We start from the raw sequence: 26,035 nt of genomic DNA on the forward strand, positions 1-26,035 counted from the left end.
AAAACATATATTACCTAATATAAGAAGGAGCTCTTGAGCTCTCCCAAGAGCAAAAACAGGAATAAGGCATCTTCCACCTCTATTGACAATGTCATGGACTAAACTTGTAAATCTGCTCTCACGATCCTCTCGTTTTTCATGAATATGTGTGCCATAAGTTGATTCCTGAAATAAAATATATGGGATAATCCAGCACCACAGCTTGGTAGGTCTTCGATTAACCTTTCTAATATATATATATATATATATATATATATATATATATATATATATATATATATATATATATATATATATATATATATATATATATATATATATATATATATATATCCGTGTTCTGTGTATTTTATCCCCATAAGGATTATTTTCACAACGTTTCGGCAAAGTCTCATTTGCCATCTTCTGGTGATGTCTGGTTTTTTCAAGTAGAATGATTAGTTCGAACTCTGTGTCTCAATTTATAGGGATGGATGTTTCCCTTTACCTGCGTTGCTGCCACTACCTGTGTTTGCTCGACTACAAGTTGTTTTGCTTCTGGGGTTGAGCGGTCTGATTGCTTGTGAGAAGCGATAAAACGGATCTCCATGTTGATGGCAATCTTTGCACATCATCCCTCTTGTTCATATTATTACGTCATTTTTCAATTTTGATAGCCTCTCTGATTGTTCGCGAGTAAAAATTTTCGTTGCTTGCTAGTATTTTTGTGTTATCGAAATTGATGTTATGTCCTGTCTGCAGTACGTGTTGGAAAAGAGAAGACGTGGTGACTTTTCCCTTCATTGCTAGTTTGTGTTCATCTTTGCATATGTTGATTCGTCTGTTGGTGTGGCCGATATAAGTCCTGTCACAATCATGGCATGGTACTTCATATATTCCTTGTGATTCCAGGGGTATCTGATCCTTGGGATTACGAAGCATGGACCTTATTGTCCGTTCTAGTACAAACGAAGTTGATATGTTGTGTCGGAGAAGAATTCTGCTGATTTTATCTGTTGTTTCTGCAATATATGGTAGTGTGGTTGTTATTACGGGTGTATCTCGAGTTTTTTGTTGTTTCCATGTGGTCTTGACAGCCGCTTTTATACTTCTTTCTGAGTAGTTATTCATTTGTAGAGTTATTTCGATGGTGTTCAACTCTTGTTGTCTGTGATCGTTGTCTGCCAGCCTCCTCGAACGTGTAATGAGTGTTTTTGCCACCGGGTGAATTTGTTTTGGGTGGTGGTGTGAATTTGCATTTAGGTACCTATTCGTGTGTGTTGGCTTTGGATATACCGTGTGACCTAATGTACCGTCCGGCTTTCTTATAATCAGTACATCAAGAAATGCGAGCTGGTTGCCTTCTTCAACTTCTTGCGTAAATTTAATGCGTGGATGGATTTCACTCAAGTGATTAAAAAACCTAGAAAGTTCCTGGTGTCCATGAGACCAAATCACGAAGATGTCATCGACATACCTCAGCCAGAGTTTAGGTTTCAAGTGTGACGTTGCTATTGCTTCGGTTTCGATTTCTTTCATAAAGAGATTGGCAACAACGGGTGATAGTGGCGAGCCCATTGGTGTCCCTTCAATTTGTCTGTATCGTTGGTCGTTATAGATGAAGTAAGTGTTTTTGATACAATGTTCCGCCAAGGTGATGATATGCTCTTCCGGTTTGTATTTCTTTTTGATTATTTCTAGTGCCTCTCCGGTGGGTACCTGGATAAATAACGAGGTTACATCAAAGCTGACAAGGATGTCGTCCGGACTAACGGTTTGTGTTTTCAATATGTCTATGAGGTGGTCGGCATTGCGCACATATGAATCGACCTTTTTCGCATGTGGTTGAAGTACATGAACAACGTGTTTCGCTAATTGATGCACTGGTGAACCTACCGAGCTCACGATTGGTCTGAGTGGTGCCCCTTCCTTGTGGACTTTGGGGAGTCCATAAAGTTTCGGGCACTTGGATGATTTCTCTCTTGGAATCAGATGTCTTTTGATTTCGTCGTCGATAGGAGAATTATTGATGGCAGTTTTCGTGGTTTTCTCTAGATAGGTAGTTGGATCTCTAACTATTTTCTTGTAGACTGGATCCTCTAGAAGTTCAATCATTTCGGATTCATAATCTATGATGTTTAACACTACTGTTGCATTGCCTTTGTCTGCTGGTAGGATGATGATATCCTCATTCTCTCGTAGATTTTTCAGTGATTGGTATTCATTATGGGGTATATTTCTGGTCGGCGGTTTTGCATTTTTGAGTACGTGTGCAATGTCCTGTCTAATTGACTCTTGCGTCTCATTGTCGTCTATTCTATTCCTCATAGACATATTGAAAACACAAACCGTTAGTCCGGACGACATCCTTGTCAGCTTTGATGTAACCTCGTTATTTACCCAGGTGACCACCGGAGAGGCACTAGAAATAATCAAAAAGAAATACAAATCGGAAGAGCACATCATCACCTTGGCGGAACATTGCATCAAAAACACTTACTTCATCTATAACCACCAACGATACAGACAAATTGAAAGGGGAACCAATGGGCTCGCCACTATCACCCCTTGTTGCCAATCTCTTTATGGAAGAAATCGAAACCGAAGCAATATCAACGTCACACTTGAAACCTAAACTCTGGCTGAGGTATGTCGATGACATCTTCGTGATTTGGTCTCATGGACACCAGGAACTTTCCAGGTTTTTTAATCACTCGAATGAAATCCATCCACGCATTAAATTTACGAAAGGAGTTGAAGAAGGCAACCAGCTCGCATTTCTCGATGTACTGATTATAAAAAAGCCGGACGGTACATTAGGTCACACGGTATATCGAAAGCCAACACACACGAATAGGTACCTAAACGCAAATTCACACCACCACCCAAAACAAATTCACGCAGTGGCAAAAACACTCATTACACGTTCGAGGAGGCTGGCAGACAACGATCACAGACAACAAGAGTCGAACACCATCGAAATAACTCTACAAATGAATAACTACTCAGAAAGAAGTATAAAAGCGGCTGCCAAGACCACACGGGAACAAAAAAAACTCGAGATACACCGGTCATAACAACCACACTACCATATATTGCAGGAACAACAGATAAAATCAGAAGAATTCTTCGCCGACACAACATATCAACTTCGTTCGTACCAGAACGGACAATAAGGTCCATGCTTCGTAATCCCAAGGATCAGATACCCCTGGAGTCACAAGGAGTGTATGAAGTACCATGCCATGATTGTGACAGGACTTACATCGGCCAGACCAACAGACGAATCAACATACGCAAAGATGAACACAAACTAGCAGTGAAGGGAAAAGTCACCACGTCTTCTCTCTTCCAACACGTACTGCAGACAGGACATAACATCAATTTCGATAACACAAAAATACTAGCAAGCAACGAAAATTTTTACTCGCGAACAATCAGAGAGGTTATCAAAATTGAAAAACGACCTAATAATATGAACAAGAGGGATGATGCGCAAAGATTACCATCGACATGGAGATCCGTTTTATCGCTTCGCACAAGCAATCAGACCGCTCAACTCCAGGGGCAAAACTCGGTACAGGACAATACAGGTACAATAACAGAGACAGGAGAGGCAGCTCAGGTAATAAGACCAAAACAGGTAGTCGAGCAAACACAGGTAGTGGCAGCAACGCAGGTAAAGGGAAACATCCATCCCTATAAATTGAGACACAGAGTTCGAATTAATCAGTCTAGTTGAAAAAACCAGACATCACCAGAAGATGGCAAATGAGACTTTGCCGAAACGTTGTGAAAATAATCCTTATGGGGATAAAATACACACAACACGGAGCGAAACCCGAGAAAACAGCTCATCTGGCACTCCTCCAACTGTCAGTTTGAGGAGTGCCAGATGATGACAGTACTACCAACTGTCGAAAGCGCTCGCATATAATTAATAGAAGATATAAAGCTTCAAATCCTTTTTGTAGAATTTAATATTGAAATACTCAAAATAAAGGAAAATTAGTTGCATCAATGAATATATATATATATATATATATATATATATATATATATATATATATATATATATATATATACATCTTTCTATATACATTTTTCTATCAATGATGCGTCCATCAATTTGCAATTTACATCTGATGCTGCGTCCACCGCACTATTGCGTCCGTATACTGGACGCAGCAGTACAATCTTTCAATTTCCATCTCCTTCCATTGCATTACCTCATATAACGCATTTTTCTGTTGGAAGATTGGTTATCGGAACCACCCCTTGCGTTCGGACCATTTTCTAACAGCCAATCAGAAAACATTGCTGCATATTGATATTACATTCGGACGCAGAATTCAAGGAAGTTTGAAAGAAAATAAATATTTTCAGTTGGAAGGAATACCGCCAGAGGCGCTCATAAATATTCGTTTTGAATATTTAAATTTCAATTTAATAATAATGCTGCCTGCGTCCATCAATTTGGCAACACTGCAGATTGTGTACGGAAGGCAGTTGTTAGTATTTGAATTCACATTTAATATCTGTTCGTGTATGTACATTTTTGATAAAAATGAGTACAAGTGGTCGGGGTGTCAGAATACTGAAAATGCTTGGTAAGGGGAAGATTCTTTTTTGAATACATGCATTTTGGAAAGTAACTATGTATAAACAATAACCGAGCTGGTGGCTCAACCACAGCAGCGGTAATGGATATAATCAGTGGCATACTCGAGAGCCTTGAACAACGGAATCATACAGCTATCACGTTGTGCGACCTCTCGAAAGCCTTCGACTGTGTAGATCATGACATTCTACTGAAAAAATTATATTGTTATGGAATAAGAGGAGTTGCATTTTCACTTTTTGAATCCTACCTGAAAAATCGATTTCATGCAGTTCGTTTCAATAATAGTACATCGGATTTTGAGGAAATGAATCATGGTGTACCCCAAGGATCTGTCCTGGGGCAACTTTTATTTATTATTTATGTTAATGGGCTAAGTAACTCCAAAACTCCCTTCAAATGTGTTCTTTTTGCCGATGATAGGTCATTTATATGTTCGAGTCCAGATAACTACGTCTTATTAGATCGATCTAAAGAAATTGAAAAAAGTTGTAACATGGTTAGAGCCCACAATCTGAAACTTAATGAGGACAAGTCTCAGAGGCCACTCGTAACGACCCGTCAGTGTGAACAACTATACCAGAATGTGAAGCTACTTGGTGTTACTTTAGACTGAATTGGAATGCTCATATTGATCAATTAAAACATAAACTGTCGAGCATATTATTTCTTCTGCGACAGCTCAGGCATATTTCAAACTACGAAACTTTGAGAACAGTTGATTTCTCACTGTTTCAGTCTCATATGGGTTACGCTATTTTACTGTGGGGAAAATCCTCAGCTGCTAATGTTATTTTCATTCAACAAAAAAAGGCAATAAGAATATTAGGTAATCTAGGGTATAGAAATACGTGTAGACCTTTATTCATCAAACTCAGAATCATGACTCTTTCGTCCCTATACATTTACAATTCACTCCTTGAAATACACAAAACATCGTCCAACCTCACTACACATGCTGACATTCACCATCATAACACTAGAAACTCTGAAAAGATCAGACTTCCTAGATATAAGCTTTCTATTTCACAAAAAAAATCTTTAGATTTTAGTCTCAACAATGCAGTGCCTCATCAATTCAAAACGATGAGTGTGAATAAGTTTAAACGAACCATGAAATCGTATTTGCTAAAAAACAGTTTTTACTCAATCAATGAGTAGGTACTTGAAAGATATTCAATGTGTGACCTTTAGCCTCTGAGAACATACTTACCGTTTATGTACTGTTTGTTTAACTGTTTCTTATATTTTTCTTATATTTTTGTATGTTTATGTGATGTGATATTTTGCAATTACTTTTGAAAGTGTAATAGTGTATTACTAAATAGTTTACTCGATATCTTTCGAGACCAAATGACTTGCTATGAATATGCATATGTATATGATATAGTCAAATAAACTGTCTATCTATCTATCTCTGTCATTCGACTCTTGAGTTTTTGAGACCATTCATAGTCAAAGTATTTAAAAAACATTTTATTGTGAGATTTTCACTAAACATTCTTACAAAAACGTAACACGTGTTTCGCCATAGAATGGTTTTTTCGGGCGTGTCTTTACTAACAATATTCCACATATTCAATGCCTAATATATCTAGTTTTACAATTAGAAGTAGGTACCTGAGTTTTACCTAAGTTTGTAATGAATTGAATCATCTTAACTTATTTCCCAATTTTCACATTTGAAAAATATTTAGTAACGGGGAGTTATTCAATTTCAATTGATCATTCAGTAAATTAGCCGAATTCCTGATTCTATTGATTTCTGAATATCCTAGAAGATTGAGTTTCAAACTCTTCTCTACTAAATGTAACACGTCGTATTCATGATTGAACTCATGTCCTTCTGCTAAAAGGTGGTTTGCAAATGTGGAATTGGTCTTTCTATTCTAAAGAGTAGTTTTGTAAATAGAAAGACCAATTCCACATTTGCAAACCATCTTTTAGCAGAAGGACATGAGTTCAATAATGAAAGCGACGTGTTACAGTTAGAAGAGAAGAGTTTGAAACTCAATCTTCTAGTAAGTTTAGAAATCAATAAAATCAGGAATTCGGGTAATTTACTGAATGAACAATAGAATTGAATTACTCCCCTTTACTAAATATTTTTTCAAATGTGGAAACTGGGACATAAGCTCAGAAATTTTAATTCATCACAAACTTAAGTAAAAATCAGGCACTTGAAATGTAGGTACGGCTAATTGTAAAACTAGATATATTAGGCATTGAATATGTAGAATATTGTTAGTAAAGATACGCCCGAAGAAACCATTGTATGGCGAAACACGTGTTGCGTTTTCGTAAAATTTTTAAGTGAAAATCTCACAATAAAGTGTTATAGATTTTCATCAAGTATCGGCCAATTCCATCATATACATCTATAGTCAATTTTATATCGATACTGAACAAAATAAGCTCTACTGATACTTTTGATATTTCAGAGGAAACCGGTTAAATTTATAGAATGTCCTTCAAAAATTAAGAAAATGTGGTTTTGAAGAAAACCCTTGGAAGAAGTAACGGTTGCTGATAAAAATGAGCATGCCGAAATGGAAATGTGCCGAGAAAATTGTATTTCTAACAAAAATTTTAAACTGATGGAGATTACTAGTATCGACGAAAAAGAGAACTCATTGCCAAATGATCTAGAGAAGGTCAAGAGTCTTCCTTCAGATAAGAGAGAAAAATCATGTATTCTGAAATGTGATAAAACTTTTGGAAATAATTAGGAATTTTCGGGCGCATCCCACGATAAAGGGAGATAATTATATGATGTGGTAATTCTCTATGCCCAATCCATGAAAAAACTTCTCGTTTTTATCTGGATAACTTGCTTGTGAAGAGATGAGGAAGTTTTACCAAGAGCATTCCAGAACATACCGGTATATTCTGGAATGTTTGAGAATGGTGTGAAACGTTCGAAAATATTCCGAAACATACCAGATCATTGTGAAACATCTCAGAACAGTCTTTATTACTGTGGGATGTTTTGGAACATTGTGGACCATTCGAAGTCCTTTTAGTGTGGATGAGGCTCCCAATTGATAAAGATATATAGAGCAAGTTCCGTTGACTCCTTATGATTAAAATCTGTTCACTAAGGAAAACAAAACCAATGCATTTGGAACCTTTCTTCATCAGATCTGACCCAATTGTTTGTCAGGCCGCCTAAAATAATTTTCTTGTGTGATAGTTTCAATTTTGCAACAACTTCTAAAAAATTCATTTGAATTACATGGCAAAAGGTAACTAATATAATGTGTATAAAATGCTTAAGGCAAGTAACGCATTTATTCAATAAGAAATTATATCATCTCCGTCTAAATGGTTCTCCAATTACTTACCAATTTATATGTTACCATTATTTCAAACATTGAAATGGATCTCATAAGCATCCAGTGAAAGATAGGCATATGCCATCGCGAACTTTTTTTGTAAACTCATAAAATAACAATATCTAGTGAATTGTTTTATTAAATGTTAAAGAGCAGCGTTTTCGATGCAAGCTCTCAGTCTGATGTCATCACTCGAGGGTCACCCTGTACATAACAGAAAGTGATAATAAACAACAAGGTCGGATATGACATAATAAAATGAAAAAATATGCTGTCTGGTGTCAGTGACCAAAAACTTATTTACTAGAAACTGTCCACGTCGATATGGATTTTCGTCCCATGTCAGTTGAATTTATTTATTCATTCATTCAATTTTCGTGAAATTATACAAAATCTAATTCAAAAGTCAAACTCTAGAGGTTCAATTTATACTAAAGACAAGCACATTTGCAAATCGTAAACCAATCGGAAAAACCAAGATATATTCTATAACTTTCAATGAAGTAAGAATCTCCACTTCTGCAACAATCTCAATAATCACACACTGGAGGCTTCTGGCAAAAATATAAGTTATCTTTGATAATAAATATGGCAACAAGGCAGATGCAGGATTGTTGAATAACTGAAACTGAATATTTATGTAGGACGCATGAATAACTTCATTGTATACAATTAATATACAATGGATTCAACAAACATAGACCAATAAAAGGTATCGCGAATGATAAAAAAATGAAAGAGAAATTAATATTTCAGATTCAATGAAAAATACTTTTGTGATATCATGCCCCACCCATAATTATGTGATTTTTAATATAGTTCAATCAGATTTACTCTAGCTCTATTGGTTCTGGGGGACGCAGTATACCCGTAATTTGGAAAGACGCAGTATCGATAGAGAGATGTATATGGACCTCTCGGAATAAGTGTGGGTTTCTGTCATCCCAGTAACGGCAATTATGCCTATTCACAGTTCCATTCAAAAAAAAATGTACTCCATCGGAAAAGCACGTGCTGAATGATAGGTGAGGATCATCAATTAGTAGCTGGCTCAGTTGTTCACAAAATTGCAGCCCTCTATCAGGATCATCTACTTATTACAGGGGAGCGTTTTCGATAGCAGGCTGTACTATCATCTTCTTCTTTGTTCTTTTATACGGTTAAAACGCCTTAGTGCAGATTTGTCCCCTTCTGTCATCCGGATGTCTCTTTAAATTTATTAAATTTATTTGGGTTACATCAGGTAATATCCTTTGTGTTGGAGTTTCTCTAGGTTCATTGTTTCTAGGAAGGTGTATTGTATTGTGTAGTATATTGAATGTTAGGTCTTGCTGTGTTTTGATTTGTATTTGTTCCTCAATGAGTAATTATGACTTTTGTATTTATCGATGTTTAGGTTTTACCAGATGTTCATATGGTTTCCTTTATTGACTTGTTTTATGAGTTTGATGTTTTCTGGTGGGGGAAAGTTATATTTGTTTTGTATGGCGTGTGTTGCGAGGTTTGATTTATATCGAGTGGTCCAACGAAAAGTATGTACCTTGCTTTTCTCCTTTTTTTGTAACTTAACGCAAAAATGCTCGGACAGGTCAATTTTGCTTTTGAGGGGGACACATTTTAGATGTATTTTTTTACCTCTGCCTTCAACCCCCTAGCGAGGGTGAGTAACAACCCTAAAATTTTAAATGGAAAGTAGGGTCGAGTGATATATCTTTTGATATGGCACAAAATTCTCTTTCCAATGATACCAATTTGTTGTATTTACTTGAATAGTTATAAAAAAAGCAAGAACATTTACTCGATGTTTTTGGTGTTAATGAAAATGCAGAAAAAACGGCATTTTCATCACTACTACATTCCTTAATTTTTCTCGTGCGTTTTTTGGTTCAAATAACAACAGCAGATAAGTGTACAAAAAGAATTTAGGCAAACGTTCATTGATTCAGTTCGATTGCGTTTGAAATTATTTCAACTTTACTGTAAAAATGGTTTATTCCATTCCTGAACGAGTTGAAATTGTTAAACTTTATTATCAACATAATAGTTGTGCTAGACTTACTGCTCGCCTCTTTAATAACAGTCATCCCGGGAAAAATGTGAATGATTCGTACGTTGCCAAGTTAGTCCAAAAGTTTGTCGATACCGGATCTGTCTGTAATGTGAAACACCAGCCACGAAAACCGATCAGAAATGAAGCAGTGGAAGTCGCTGTTTTGGGAAATGTTGAATTGGATCACACTCAAAGTACCCGTCAGCTTGCTGCAGCCTCAGGTGTCTCCCGTTCGTCCATAATACGGATATTAAAAGCCTATAAATTTCATCCGTACAAAATTAAATTAGTACAGGAACTCAATGAAGATGATCCTGATAGAAGGCTGCAATTTTGTGAACAACTGAGCCAGCTACTAATTGATGATCCGCACCTATCATTTCAACACGTGCTTTTCCGATGAGAAGACATTTTTTTTAATGGAGCTGTGAATATGCACCCCAAGCCGTTACAGAATGTTAGGAATAGATTTGAAAAAAATCTGTATTATTGTATGGAAGCAAATGGGTCACATTTTCAGCACTTGCTGAAGTAGGATTCTACTAAGTCAATTACACATTTCAAAGTACTGGGTTGTAGTTGTTTTTCTTCATAATACCTTCATGTTTGAGTGAAATACAACAAATTAGGTATCATTGGAAAGATAATTTTGTGCCCTTTCAAATGATATATCACTCGACCCCACTTTCCATTTGAAATTTTAGGGTTGTTACTCACCCTCGCTAGGGGGTTGAAGGCACAGGTAGAAAAATACATCTAAAATGTGTCCCCTTCAAAAGCAAAATTGACCTGTCCGAGAATTTTTGCGTTAAGTTACAAAAAAAGGAGAAAAGCAAGGTGCGTACTCTTCGTTGGACCCCTCTGTATGTGATAATGATGTTCAAGGGTTGAAGATGTTTGTTTTGTCTTGGTGACCTATGTATGTGAATGCAGTCCATCGTTGTGTTGTTTCATCTGTGGAGTAGTTTGACCCTTGTTCTGTATTTTTTGTTTGATTCTATTTTCTAATTTATCTATATACCCAAAAGACAATAGATGAGAATTTTGCCAAAATCTGTCACCGGGTTGAGACAAATGTTTAAAAAAGCATATATAAAAGGGTATTTTCACAATCGTTGATTGACTTTTATTATACCAAAAATCTAACGATATGGATAAAACATTTTCAACTTTTGATTTTTGGTTGAACTATGGACATCTATTTGTACCAGTTACGATGATAAAACTTCTTATTTGAATATTTCACGTTTTTATCAAATGGCTACTTTACCTTTCCTTTGAAGTGTGCAGTTTGTTATAAAGGGTCAGTCAAAAAATCATGAATTTGGGAATTTGTCATCTTATAACTAACGCACTGCATGATATATTGGGCTGAAATTAGGTATATAGGGGTTTGAAATATGCCCGAATCGAATGGGATATCCACTTTTCCGATAAAAAAATGCCTGATTTCCCTTCTTGAAATTTTGACCCATTGAGCAGGTCATAGTAGAAGTCCATATCTATCAAGAAAAATCCATATCTTTGAATAGAGCTCGTCGAGTACTATAATTTGTATTTTTATTCTTCAAATTCGGCTCATGGGTTCCAAAATAACAAAGTGTTGCGGTTTGAAATCGCACACACTGTATACAGGCCGTTTCTTTTATCATGTGGTAACACTGCTATATTCTAAACCGTAACAGACATGAAGACAATTAAATGTTAATCTTCCTCTTTGAAGATGATCACTTGGTGATCGAAACACGTGTCGAGGTGTTGAAAATAACGATTTGGTGTTGGGAAAAAACTCCAGTAATATTCAACGATTAAATGGGAAAAGAGGTAACTGTCATCGGGAACAATACAATGGCCAAAGAAAATTTACGGGGACTCACACCCTTCTCGAGTTATACGAGCAAAACAAAAAATGCTGTTCGTAGTCCGTATTATAAAAAAAAGTTGATGGTGGCCATGTTGACACGAAACGTTTTATCGAATATTCATTATCATATCGTCATAGTACACTTCGAATACAACAACATTTTCCTTTTCCATTATTTGATATTCTCCAAAATAACAATTCCATTCGAAAAAAACGAAAAACAGCATTTTAAATTTTCCCCGTATAACTCGAGAAGGGCGAGTATTGTTCCCGATGACAGCTTTTTTCCCATTAAATCGTCTTCGTCTCTGTTACGACTTAGAATATAGCAATGTTACCACATGATAAAAGAAACCGGCCTGTATATACAGGGTGTTCCAAATTGAGTCGGCACTAGTGCCAACTCCTGAATTATTAATGCTACGAATTCGGTTGAAACCATTAAGCGCCGTTGATACGAAAACGCAACGTTATATTAACATTTTTTTTTACAAAAGCAAGTACCAATATACCCATTTTTCTTTCAGTTTCATGTTTGCAAAAGGTCATTGGTAACTCATTATTTTCCTGCGGAGATCACATCAGGTTTTTTTTTTTCATACAACTTTCAAATTTGCGTAATTTCATTATTCAGTCATCCTATTCAAGATCATCCTGTAACTTCAGGATACCCAAACATGTTCATCTCGTTATTTGGCATTTTACGAAGGAAATATATAGGCTGTTCACGTTAAGAAGAGAATGACGTCATTTTTGGTAATTTTGTATATCCACCATAACGTTAAAATTCCCACTGGAATTCGTTCAACAGCAATAAAACTAGTAACATTTCATTTTGTAAGTTGCTCAACTGATATTAAAATTTCAGACGTTGCCGAATCGAAAAAAAATCGAAAACTGTCAGTCTTTCTTTTCTTTTCAGAACTAATCATTTCTTTTGATAAGACCTGCGTATATTCAATATGCCTCAAGCATTGTCGAAATAGTCCCAACAAATACTAAAAGTAAGTAAGGATAATAGCAATAAAACATATTATTATCAACAGTACAAAAAAATTTGAAAATTAGAAAAAGTGCACATGCTGGCAACGCCGTAACTTGTCATCTTGTGACGTCATTCTCTTCTTAACGTGAACAACCTATAGTTCTCATGGAGTGACAACGAAAAATCTCGATATATGTGTGTGTATCCAAAAAAAATTCAGTCATTCAAATAAAAAAATGTTGCGTATTCGCATCATCGGCGTAAAATGCTAGCAATGGAATTATAGTATTGGGGGACTGCAATTTTGAATTGATGGTCCCAGAAATGGAAAATGACAATTTCAATGTTGGGCCGTCTACAAGTAAAGGAAAGAAACGAAATAGTGTGTTTAAAGTCCTGAATGGAGAAAAAAATATCCAGAATACGAAAACATGCCAGTATCGAATGAGGAAGTTGATAAGAAAAAAGTTATGGAAACGTTAGCTGATCTATTACCTTTGGACATATTTTTTGTTTTTGGACGAGGAATAACTGAATAAAATAAAAATTTTCTGAAAAATATGCCAAATCAAGAAATTGAAAAGATCATAGGAATTTTAGTTTTTTCTGGTTTATCACACTCTTTCACAATTAGAAATGTACTGGAGTAGAGATGAAGACAAAGATGTAGCGCTTGTGAAAAATTGTATGAGTAGAAACAAATTTCGAAATATAAAAAGAAACCTATACATTTATGTGATAATGCTGAGCTAGACAAAAACGACAAATTTGCTAAGTTACGTCCATTACTTGATGACATTAATTTACAATTCGGACTGTTTCCACATAATCTTTTAATCGACGAAGAAATGGTTCCATACTTCGGCAGACACTCTGCCAAAAATAAAAGGAAAACCAGTCCTTTTCGGATTCAAACTATTGGTGTCTCTTTTCAGAAGATGGATCTTGGAGCAGATGTTGTTGTCAGTTTGCTGAAAGTCGTTGAGAATTCTTCCTCACACAGGGTATTCTTTGATAACTTCTCGTCCTATAAGCTTTTTTCATTTCTTGGCGAAATGACACATATATGCAACAAAAGAGGTAGAGGATGTTTTGACTACAGATTTGATTCAAAATCAAAGAAATGTGTTGTGAGATGGAACGATAATTTCGTTGTGACCATCATTCACGAACAATATTTCTATAAATCCAGTTCAACCTGTAAAGCGTTATGACAGGAAACTAAAAAAAAAATAAATATACCGCAACCATTGGTGATAAACAAATACAATAAATAAATGGGCGGCGTTGATCTCCATGACAATGGAATCGCGAATAATCGCATCAGAGTGCGTGGTGGCCTTATAAATTTTCAAATTTGAAATAATTTTTTACCGGAATGTATCATTTTTTTTATGGAAGAACTTTTAGTAGGACCTAATGAATCCAATGTGATTTTTTCTTTAATCAACCCCTCATTCATAGCTCAGCGGTTAATGGGTTAAATGGGCAAACTAATAACATTTTCAATAGGCTTCTCGATGCCGAAAACAAAAAGTTTTTTTTGAAATAGAACATGAATGAAACATTTGTGTTACAGATATGTAGACTATATTTTCGTGTATTTCAGAGCTGAAGCAATTTATGACAATCTCAATAGCAATATTCAGTTCACACTCGAGACAGAGATAGAGAAACAGATAAATTTCTTAGACCTAACCACTACACATAATCAGAATAATTTTGAGTTCAATGTTTTCAGAAAACCTAGCTATACAGACATTACCATCCCAAGCGATTCTTTCCATCCAGACAGTCAATAAATTAGCAGCCTACAATTCAATGTTGCACAAAGTATTCTCACTGCCTTTGTCTGCTAACAATCTAGCTAGAGAAATTGATATAATTACACAGATAGGTCATAATAAGGGTTTCCACGCAGATACTATCCAGAAATTAGTCAGAAAACAAAGCCGTAAATTCACTTACAGATTAATATACCCTCAGGTCGAACAACCAGAAATCAAGAAATGGGTAACATATTTTGAAAAAAGAACACAGATAATTGCGGGTTTCTTCAGAAAAAAAAAACAATGTGGAAGTCTTTCAGACTGAGAAAAAATGATACGAAGTTTTCAAACCATTCCTTGGCATGCAACCACAAGTTCCCGAATGTAAACGATACGAAAATTTTGCACTATGCAAGGAAGGATTGCAAACTCAATTATTTAGAATCCTTGGAAATTCACAATCATAAACATTGCGGGTGCAACCTGTTAAATGATCAAATCGAATTAGTTTACGAAACTGCAGTAACGTCAGGTACAAATAAAAGTGGTAAAAACATAGAAAGTTTCAATTCTCTTTTCTTCATTATTGTTCCTATTGTTATCAAAGTATTTGCATTTTCAAAGACCATGTATGAAGCAAATGAAAATATGACTCGAAGTGAAGATCTTCATGGTATTATTCCATCCTTTTCGAATTTGATCGTCTTAGTACCAGAAAGTTCAAGATTGTCACCGTTCGAAATTAATTTATATCTTCTGAACGGTAACAGATAGTTATAGAATAGTACATGAAGTTGTTGACAATGTGATGAGAAATCATAATATTATATCATATACAGGGTGTTCCACTGCAAAATTCAATGTAGCCGCTACTTTAGAGTAGAAGCGGCAAAGCCACATCGTCTAAAATTTTTTAGACGTGTAGATCATATTAAGTTAAGCATACTGTGAAATTTTCAGGTTGATCCGTTGTCTGATTTGCCAGAAACGCTCATCGTGATAATATGATTTTTCATTAACGACTGGGTAGGGATTAACAGGACTTTCAGTCAGACACGTTCGAAACAAAACCTTACTTTATTTTATAAATTGCCAAGCTTTCATCAAAAATTCATGTGCCCTAACTCAACATTATATTGAAACAGGACACAAATTTGATCAAGCAAAAGCTTTATATTCAGAAAAAAAAGGCTTTTTCACGAAATGATCCTAATTAATAAAAATCCTAATAATATGAACAAAAAAACAGACATTGAAAATTTAAGTATAATTTACAATTATTTACTAGACATAGATCAGGACTCAGAAACCTGCGGCACGCGTGCCAGACTTGACACACCTGGCAGTTTAAAATGGCAGGCATAACTTTGTGAAGAAGCAATAATAAATATTTAATTTCAAGGGTACTTATTATAAATTCAAAATAATCTACGGAACTGTACACAAGCTGGCAACGTGGCTTATCTGAGCTAAGTGATGGCAGGCCAGACTAGAATGACGCGACAGCAACGAAACTATACTAGGAAGGAGAAGACGCGAGGAGGTAGCGATTATACGGGAAACTTCTAGGAGACGGATTTACCATTATATAAACGTGTATTCAGTTAGAGTAGTTCAGTTTAGTAAAGTTATTATAAAGATGAGTTACGAAATAAAAGTGTAGTGGCAAAAGTTGTACCAGGTGTTGTTATTGGAAGGACCTAGGATAGTTAATCATAACATTATTTATCAACCTTTAACGTACAAGTGCGCGATTAACGTTAGTGTTATGGCGGCTAAAAAGCATAAATTAGACGTTCAGCCATTTCAAAGTTCTTGGACAAGTAATTATGGTTTTATACAGCAAAGGGATCAAGCTATCTGTACATCATGTCGGGAAAGTGTAGTATTCCGGACATGTAGTGTTCAACGACATTTTCAAACAAGACATGAATCAGGGTTTAAGGATAATGCTGATAGAATAGAGAAACTCTGAAGAGCAGTTGTTCAGTATATAAAGCAGGCAACATTCTTTACAAAAATTAGTCAAGGGGAAAATCAAGCAATCGAATGCAGTTTTGAAATTGCACAATCTTTGGCTTACTACGATATGTCTGATTTTTCAAAATGTGGGATGTGGGATGTGGATTTTCATTATTAGAGTACACATAATTCATTTCTAGTCCTTCCCCATAATCCGCAAAGACGATTTAGTATTAATGTTTGGTTGTGGTCTATTTAGAGGCAGAATTATCGGTCCATTTTTCTACCATGGTTCTTTGAACGGACTTCGTTACATTATTTTATTGACAAGAGTGTTGTTACAGTGTGTGCGATTTCAAACCGCAATACCCTGTTATTTTGGAACCCATGAACCGATTTTGAAAAATAAAAATTATAGTACTCGACGAACTCAATTCAAAGATGTTGAAAGATATGGATATTTCTTATTTTCAAGGCCTACTATGACCTGCTCAATGGATCAAAATTTCAAGAAGGGCCATCAGGCATTTTTTTATCGGAAAAGTGGATATCCCATTCAATTCAAACCCCTATATACCAAGTTTCATCCCATTATCTCATGCAGTGTGTTAGTTATAAAATGACAAATTCCCAAATTCATGATTTTTTGACTGAGCCTGTATAACAAACTGTACACTTCAAAGAAAAGCTGATGTAGCCATTGAAATGAGGAACACATGAAATATTGAAATAGGAAGTTTTATCATCGTAACAGGTACAAATAGATGTCCCTAGTTCAACCAAAAATCAAAATTTGAAAATGTTTTATTCATATCGTTTGATTTTTTGGTATAATAAATAATAAATCAACGATTGTAAAATACCCTTTATATGCTTTTTTTAAACATTTTTCTCAACCCGGTGACAGATTTTGGCAAAATCATCATGATTTCATTTCATACGGCACATATCCATATAAGATTAGATCAATGAGCCAGGCACTGTTTCTCATAGCAGGCTTTGAAATCAAGTTGTTTTTTTTTTCGTTGTTATAATTTTAACAGTAAGGTATCCTCAAACGCTTTCCACGAGTAATGGCTGAAGAGATTTAAAAAAGGGTTTGCGAGTTTTCATTGTGGTAAATTTTAACTTAGTCGAGAGAAATGAGATTGTGCGTTTAGTTGGTGATAATGCTCGATCAACGAGGGTGGCCGCGGAAGATTTCAACAGAAGACATCCAGATCGTGAACAAATTCACAATATAACCGTCTCCTGGATCAATACGTTACTCAATAGAACCGGTAGAGTAAATGAAACACATGTACCGAGACAAAGAAGGAATATAGAAAAGAAATAGATGGCCAAATTTTAGATTATGTTAAAAAAAAATGAAAAATAGCTTGCGGCAGATTTCACGAGATTTCATATTTGCGACGATTATAAAATCACGGTGAATTCTCTTATCGAGATGTGTCATCATCCTATTTCTAAGATTGAAGATTTATTTTGTAAGTTATCCAATTTTCAAAACTCAACTTTTGCATAGGTATCAACAATTGCCATTAGATGATGAAATAAAAAAAATTACTGCCATCTTAACACATAAAGGTTTCTTTATTTACACCAGACTTCCGTTCGGGATTTCCTCAGCATCTAGGTATTCTCAACAGGTAATGGAGCAAACATTAATAAGAATACCAGAAGTGTGCTGCTTCCTGGATGATATTTTGATTACGTGGAAAGTAAGAAGGAACATGGGAAAGGTTAGGATTAGTGTTGAATAGATTACAAAATTGTGGGTAGCCCATTGATAAATGAAAATGTATTTTTTTTTCAAATTGATAAAAACAGTTTGCATGAAAGCGAAAAAAAATTGAAGCTATATTGAAAATTCCTAAACCAGTTGATGTGTCTCAAGTAAAATATTCATAGACTCCATACAATGTTATCAAAAATGTATTCCTAATATACCAGATGTGCTACACTCTCTTTATCAACTTAAAAAAAAAGATCTCCGTCTGTATGGTTCAGAGAATGTGATCTTACATTTGAAAAAATAAAAGGGTATTCCTACTATGACCGCTAATAGACTGCAGAGCTACGCTTTATTTCTTAGTTTATTCGATTTCGACATCCAGTATGTCAGCAGTAATAAAAACTGCGGATTTTTTGTGGCGACTCCCAATTGAAAACATGACAAATGATTCTTTTACCGAGGAAGATAACTATGTGACATTAAATTATATCATTGAGAATGAACAAGTACCAATTGATGTGAATGTTATGAAAAATGAAATTAAATCAGATGAAATTATGAAATTTTGAAATTTGCAGATTATACTTACTTTAAACCAATTTTATCGGAGTGCGTGAAAATAAATCGACTGGTGAAGTGAGGGAAACATTGCAAAAGGTGCAAAGTAAACAAAAAGGGTATTGAAAAGGGAAAAAAACGGCTTAGTATGCAAGATGGGGAATATGTGTTAGTACGAGATAATAGAAAATCTAAACGTACTTGGGTTACTGAAATTATAAAATTGATTGGAAGAAAAATGTTTTATGTTAGAATTCCAAATACTACACTTATATGGAAAAGTCACATGAATCAATTGTTGGTTCTGTATTGTCGTGAAGAAACTTCACTTCCAATTACCAATAATGGACTTTCCGAGAATTCGGAAACCTCAACGGAAGATTTTGAATTAACAACGGAAACTAGAGAAAATTCTATAGATTCACATGGAACAGTTTTTGACTCAAATAATTTCAGATTGAGGAAGTCGAAATAATTCAAAAAAATGGTTGTAACAGAAGGGCCAAAACGTATTCGAAATTCTCCAGAGAGATTAATTCCTTATTAGTGTTATTTTTTTTTCATTTTATATATTGTAGTTAGCAATTTGAGTATTTTTTTGTTTTCTTTGATATTAGGTGAGGAAAAGTGTACTGTATTCGAATTGTTTGAGATAAAAAGTGTATATCTTTTTGCATGCGCTCGGCCGTAACCTTAGGAGATATGAGCTCAGTTGAATTTTGGAAATTAAATTCGGCCGTAACCTTAGGAGATATGAGCTCAGTTGAATTTTGGAAATTAAATGGAATATATGAAAATCGTGTATTATTGTTAAAAATAGTAAGTATATAATAATTTACAACTGAATTTTTTTACACATTTATGAGTATAATTTAAAGATCCCTAGATACGCATAGCACATATAACACCGAAATATCAGCTTGATTACAATGATGTAGATCTGGAGAATCGAACATCTTATGATGATTAATAGTATCATTGATAGGTAATGTATGTTGATATAGAAATTTTACTCAAGTTGTGTGGTAGGTCATGTGAGAAAAAGAAATACTATTGTGTCACTTGTTGTTATTCTCATGATAAGAAATAAACATCGTTCTGTGTAATATCTGATTATTAAAATTGTGAGAAATGGTAAAGAACACGGCTGAGGATAAGACATATATGTACCAACTGTACATAAAACATAATAGAAATTCAATGAATGCACACAGAAATTATGAAAAATTAAAAACACTACTTGCACATAACTCGTTTAATAAACCAAAAATTTATGTAATGAGGAAAGAACAAGAAAATGACAAATTAATATGAATCTAGGTATGGGATCAAGAACTGTAGCATGAGAGTGAAACTTATCGAAGACTGAAGTAAATAAAATAGTGAAGAGACATGGATAACATGATTATAAGTCTGTCCAAAAACTATAACAAATGTTCATGAAAGAAGACTTATATTTTGTAACTGGATTCAGCAAAAATTACAAAATATCAATAATTTTGCGTATAATATCATGTCTGGAAATGAAACGACTTTTACAAGCTGAGATGTTCCATTGAAAAAACAACATTTTTATGTAACAAGACCTGTGGCTCAAGGCGAGTATAGTGAAAACTTTTTTGTACATAACTTTCCGCAATTCATGAATCGAAACTTGGGATCTAGTTGTGTGTTGGCTAGCTAGAACTCCAGATTTCAATCCATTAGCTTTTTATTTATTTATTCATTCAAAAAATAAGATGTATAATACATATGATTCAATCAGGGTTGAAAATGATTCAGAAACCATACAACCAGATGACATTAGAAGATAGGCAGTGAAAATGAATTCTAGAGTGACATAATGTATTCGGTATAATGATGGACACTTCGAACATTTGCTTAAAGCTTGAATAATTTTTAATCACTTACAAAAAATTTCTAGACGAGACGTAAGAATTATTTATTTTAGTTCATTTCTGTGTATCCTACATATGCAAGTTTCAATTTGTATTTTCACTAGAACCTTCTCACATGTTTTTTTGGAGTATCCACCTAAGATCCTGTCTTTGCATATATCTTCACGAAATTGAGCCTGAAGTTTCTAAAATGCTGTTGGTGAAAATTATCTGTGTAAATTGACCAAATATCTAAAAAGAGAATATGAAATTTCGACCATAAGATTGCCCAGCGACACAGTTATTTTCTGACCCTCTTGAGGACTTCAACAATTCTACCTTCAGTGGCTAAACAGCCCAGATTTTTTTTGTAAATTATACAATCAATTTTACATGCTTTTTCATTGAGATCATTTTAATACAGAGTATACTAACTCGAAGTCGCAACCATGCCTAACTTACCTTGATATATATTTTTATTCTTTAATCGTTAGTTTCGATAAAACGATTATGCGTATTAACAGGTGCATTCATAATTTCATTGTGAAGCCGTACTATGTAAGAGCTCGTTCAACAACTGCTACAAAATCTTGCTCATAAGAACCTAACTATTCATTATTTGAAGAATTTGACTGTACGTTCTCATCCAACATTTCATTTTATCGTCACAAAAGTAATTGTGAATTATAATTTCCATGGTTTGGATAATTTAGGTAATTGTAAAACCTAGTGGAGCTCAACTATTTGAATATCTTTTTTTTCATAAGAAGTTTCCCTCAACTTTCAGACGAAGAACACCAGTTCTGTGTAACCAAAAAAAAATTGTAAGCGGTTACAGGACGCCTGGCAGATGTGAAACATCAATAATAATATTTTGTGACACCCGTGATGATATTCATAAAAAACATGTAATTGAAATATACATGAAAAAATTCCAATGCATTGCAATATATTACTAAAGATCTTAAATTATTAATATCAATAATGAATGTTTCAATATAAGTTCCACCACCATTAAAAAATTCATTCATGAATTTATTTTTTAATGTTCCTGAAATATGAAAAACACTCGTGCGCTACTCGCATCAACTGATTTTGAAATAAAATATTGTCAGTCTTTATGAAATTTATTCTTCCTGTTCAACTCTTCAAACAAGTGTTTCAGTTATTATTTATTTTTCATAAAAATGAAATTAAAATCAATTGATAATTAACTTGAAAATATAATATGCTATGAAAATTGTGTGAATTTTAACCTACCAAGAGAGTAGATTTTACATTTACTAACTCTTGAGACAGACCAAATATACGCGAGCTTAATGCACGAATAAATGCAGATTTTAATTATAAGATATAAAAATATAATCAACTTACTGATGACTTGATGCTTGCTTTGTAGCAGGCTTCTCTCTGTCACTTTCTAAATTATCACTGTAAGACATATTTTATTTTTAATTATTTTAAAAAATCCTTCATTCAGTGAAACACAGGTTAGGTATACTGTAATAAACACAACTGTATACACTATAGGTATCCGAGTTCAGTGTTGTAAGAGAGATAGCGGAACGCCGAACAGTGGGAAGAGAATTGCCACGCCAGCAATCGGATTTACGTGCGGCTATAGATGTTTTATATAAAAAAAAGTTACAATTGAAGAATCAATTATCGTTATTTATGGTAGCCTGAAGAGATACATATTGATTCCTACCTTCGAAAAATAAGGATATCCAGCTCAGAGACACCTCTCGGCCCATACCTTTCCAATTTCATTGGAAGCTTCTGACGATTGATACATCAGGCGAATGCCCGACTCAAATCACAGTAGATCGCTACCTGGCAGGTCACCTGCATCTCATTACCTCATTATTATAATGAAAAAATTGTACTGCTAGTTGACTTTTCTGCACAAACTTCATGCTGCATGTTAAGTCAATATTTTTGATAGCCCATGCGGGACTGCTAGTGGATTGTACTTTTTTCTTGAAAATAGGAGTCACTTTTCGGATATTCAGCTCTAGCAAAAATACACCTTACAAATGATACAGATATGTTAATGGTTTCATTATCAGTGGAATAATCCTTTTCAATATGTACGAGACATAGAAATGTCATATATACAGAAGATTTCTTATTCTTCAAGTATCGACGATTGGAGCAATTCATTGAAGGAAATAAAATAGTTTGTTGTGAAAGTGACAAGAGGGTGACAAACAGGTGAGCCTATTAGAACAAACTATATCCGAGCTTTCTAGTGACGGATTCACGGAACACATCTTCATAAAAAAGTTGAATAAGAAAAGGGAAATAACATTTAAATGACGCATTGAAACTTGAAGCAGAAATGAGTGACTCAACACAATAAAACAATACAAGACATGATGTCACCTCACAAACCACAAGAGGAGACTAAATCATCTGTCGGTAACAAATAAGACAGATGGGTATCCGCGGCTAAGCTAAACAGTGGAGACGGGACTGGGTTAAACAACTTAGCAAATTTCAAATAGATCTTAATGGGCGCCAGGTAAATTTAATCCTCCAGATACCCTAAGTAACTCACAATATCAATAACTTACCAATTGATATTGGAAATAAAAGATAAAGATCCCCAATATGATTTATTCAGTAATCCTAACTTACATGTATTAACCAACAACGCTTCTAAGACAACAATGCGATATTCACACTACTACGCGATGTTCAAATGTCAATACAAGAGCGCGGTGTATCTAACCACGAATTCAGTCAGCCATAATTTACGGTAGTAATGACGCTCAAAAGAAAACTACAATACGTCGAGTAAAACAACCACGAAAATTGAGTAGGTGAAATCTTAAATACTAGTATCAGTAGGTAAGACAAACTCGTTTGCGTCGCGTGAACTCAGGCGTAGGCGCATCGGTGTCAATCAGCAATCGTGAAAGGAAAAATATACCTCAATTTCCGTTTCACAGATGAATCACTATATCAATCTGGTATCAATAAACAAACTCTTTATCAATAAACGATAAACAAACACTATATCAACAGGTATCAATGAACATAAGGGCAACAATTATTCAAATAACTCAGTATATCACAAATATATTTTCAATTGAATCAATTATAACTTGCGTGCTCCTTTTGGGCCAGAAATGGATCACCAAATAAGACCCAAGAAGAAAATAGGAAAAAAACCCTTAAAGAAGAAAATTCTCAATCAGAATCAGATAAAAACAAGGTGAGATTCAACCCCCATTCAATAGGGACTAGTTGACTAATCGATACCCCTGGTATATTGAGTGCCCTGTATAACCATATAACCCGTAAAAATCAAGCAAATTGGATGAGTGTTGAAACCTCTCTTCAATATTAATATTCAGTTGAGATACAACGATAGAATCAAAAATTACTAAAATAATTAAAAACAGATTTAATAGTAAAATTCTTACCCTGACCAAGGGGTTTTCTATACGTTTCTTCGTGTGCGGTGCTCTGCACGGAAGTCCTACTGGGACTTGATGAGTGACTGAGAGCCTTCTGTTTATTATGAATCTAGAGATGAGAAACGAAGGTTGTAGAATTGAAGAGGTGATATCATAGCTAAGACCACATGAGAGATGCGACAGTGATTCAGACATACCTAATTTCGGAAATCCTTCCACCTGGCACGAGTTCGGTAACCACCACAAATCCTCAAAAGAGCTTAAGTTTCAGACTGCAAATATCCACACCAAAATGATCAATCAGTCTTCCACTATACAATCCTGACTTGTAGAAATAATCCCCGTGAAGGATGGCACAAATACAACCATATATATCCTACAATCAGTCTGATGGTACGCTTGAACTCCGAACCAAGCTCATCGAAGGCCAACTTCCGAATTCTAAGAGACTGCCACATCTGACAGCTAACCAGTTGTTGCCACAGTGCGTCCAACCTACCCTACAAGCACCAAGGGGGCGCTGTGCACAACATCATAAATCTATCAATTCCTCCACAGCCACTTGAGACAATATCAACAAGTCCATGACCCATCAAAACTCCTTCTCAAAGCAATGCAACCCTAAAACAACCCTTGACAACTTGAGTAACCGATCAATCCCTCACTAGTTCGGTGTAAGTCGTCGGAACGACACTACGAAAGTTCGGCGGATGTCAACCAACAGCTGTCTCTTAACCTTGTACTTGAATGTTTACAAAAATATTCACTCCAACCTATTTTCAACTATTTACCAATCCTTATTTATGCGATGGAATAGAAACATATAAGGTAAGTCGTCACATCTTTCCCATTCAGTACGAATATTTGAACATTCATATTATGCAGAATATTTATCGAAAATATCAAACAGTATTCAGAAACCAGAGCTAACTAGTATTGTTTTTCAGGCGATAAGGCTCTAATATGTAAGTAATCCTTTTGGAAGTGATGAATAACAATCTATGCAAAAAATATTCTTGGGAAGGTATAGAGAATAAGGCAGACAACGGCTGAAAAATGATAGGCGAAGTAAACTGAGAAACAAACAATAACAACTATTTCAACCTAGCGAGGAATTTTCGGATCTCCAGCGTCGATTGGCAATAGGAGAATGTGTAAGTACTGGTCAAAGCAGTTAGTCAGGGAGCATACATATATTCTTGTACATTTCAGGTATAGTTTTCTATGGAACGGAAGATTCCCATTACTATGATGTTAAATGAATAAAATCTACTTGTAACTTAATTACATTGTTAATATCCTTTGAATAAAGATCTTAAAAGGTAACGTAGTGTTTTGAAAGGTCACATAAGAGCAGTTTGATCTACTAAATTGAAACGTAACAATTAAATCTGAAATTACTTATCTTCAACAAAAAATAATGGATGGAATAAAGAATACATCCACTACAAGTACACAAACGAAACCTATCAACAAAAAAGCCAGTCAACTTCAACAGAAAATTCGATGAACTCCAGTGGCGTAGAGGAAAGAGGACCTGAAACGGTGAAAAACTACTTGAAGATCACAATTGACGAGGGCAGTAGTACTGCTATAGATTATATTTGCAGTAACTTAGATACAGAGCAAGTCACATGTTCGGTTGTATCTGCAGGTCTCTCTGACCATGAGGCTGTTTTCTGCACACTAAAGCAAATTCAAATCCAAGATAGAGTGGATGTAAACATTGACATGCCCTACGCACGTGATATTGAAAATCACAAGAATTGTCCAGGGTCGTATTCAGAACCAACATCTTGTTGATCGCAAACGCTATATCATACTTAGGAAAACTTTTTTATAATAACGAGTGAAATGCACAAGTTTTGCAGTTTA

The 26,035-nt window shown here is 34.9% G+C and overlaps 1 protein-coding gene across 3 annotated transcripts in view; it reads right to left on the reverse strand.

The window, feature by feature from the left end:
• Cpsf73 (Cleavage and polyadenylation specificity factor 73) overlaps positions 1 to 26,035 on the reverse strand; it is a 174,168-nt gene that overhangs the window by 80,989 nt on the left and 67,144 nt on the right. For all 3 annotated transcript variants that reach the window (XM_074186075.1, XM_074186073.1, XM_074186074.1), the window contains exon 7: positions 15 to 165. In XM_074186075.1, coding sequence (XP_074042176.1) covers positions 15 to 165 — 151 coding nt within the window. The remainder of the gene's footprint in view (positions 1 to 14; positions 166 to 26,035) is intronic.

The sequence above is a fragment of the Leptinotarsa decemlineata genome, unplaced genomic scaffold (assembly GCF_025532065.1).
Source record: "Leptinotarsa decemlineata unplaced genomic scaffold, Ldec_3_MD MMD2_tig00078422_RagTag_RagTag, whole genome shotgun sequence".
In the NCBI taxonomy this organism is placed as follows: Eukaryota; Metazoa; Arthropoda; class Insecta; order Coleoptera; family Chrysomelidae; genus Leptinotarsa; species Leptinotarsa decemlineata.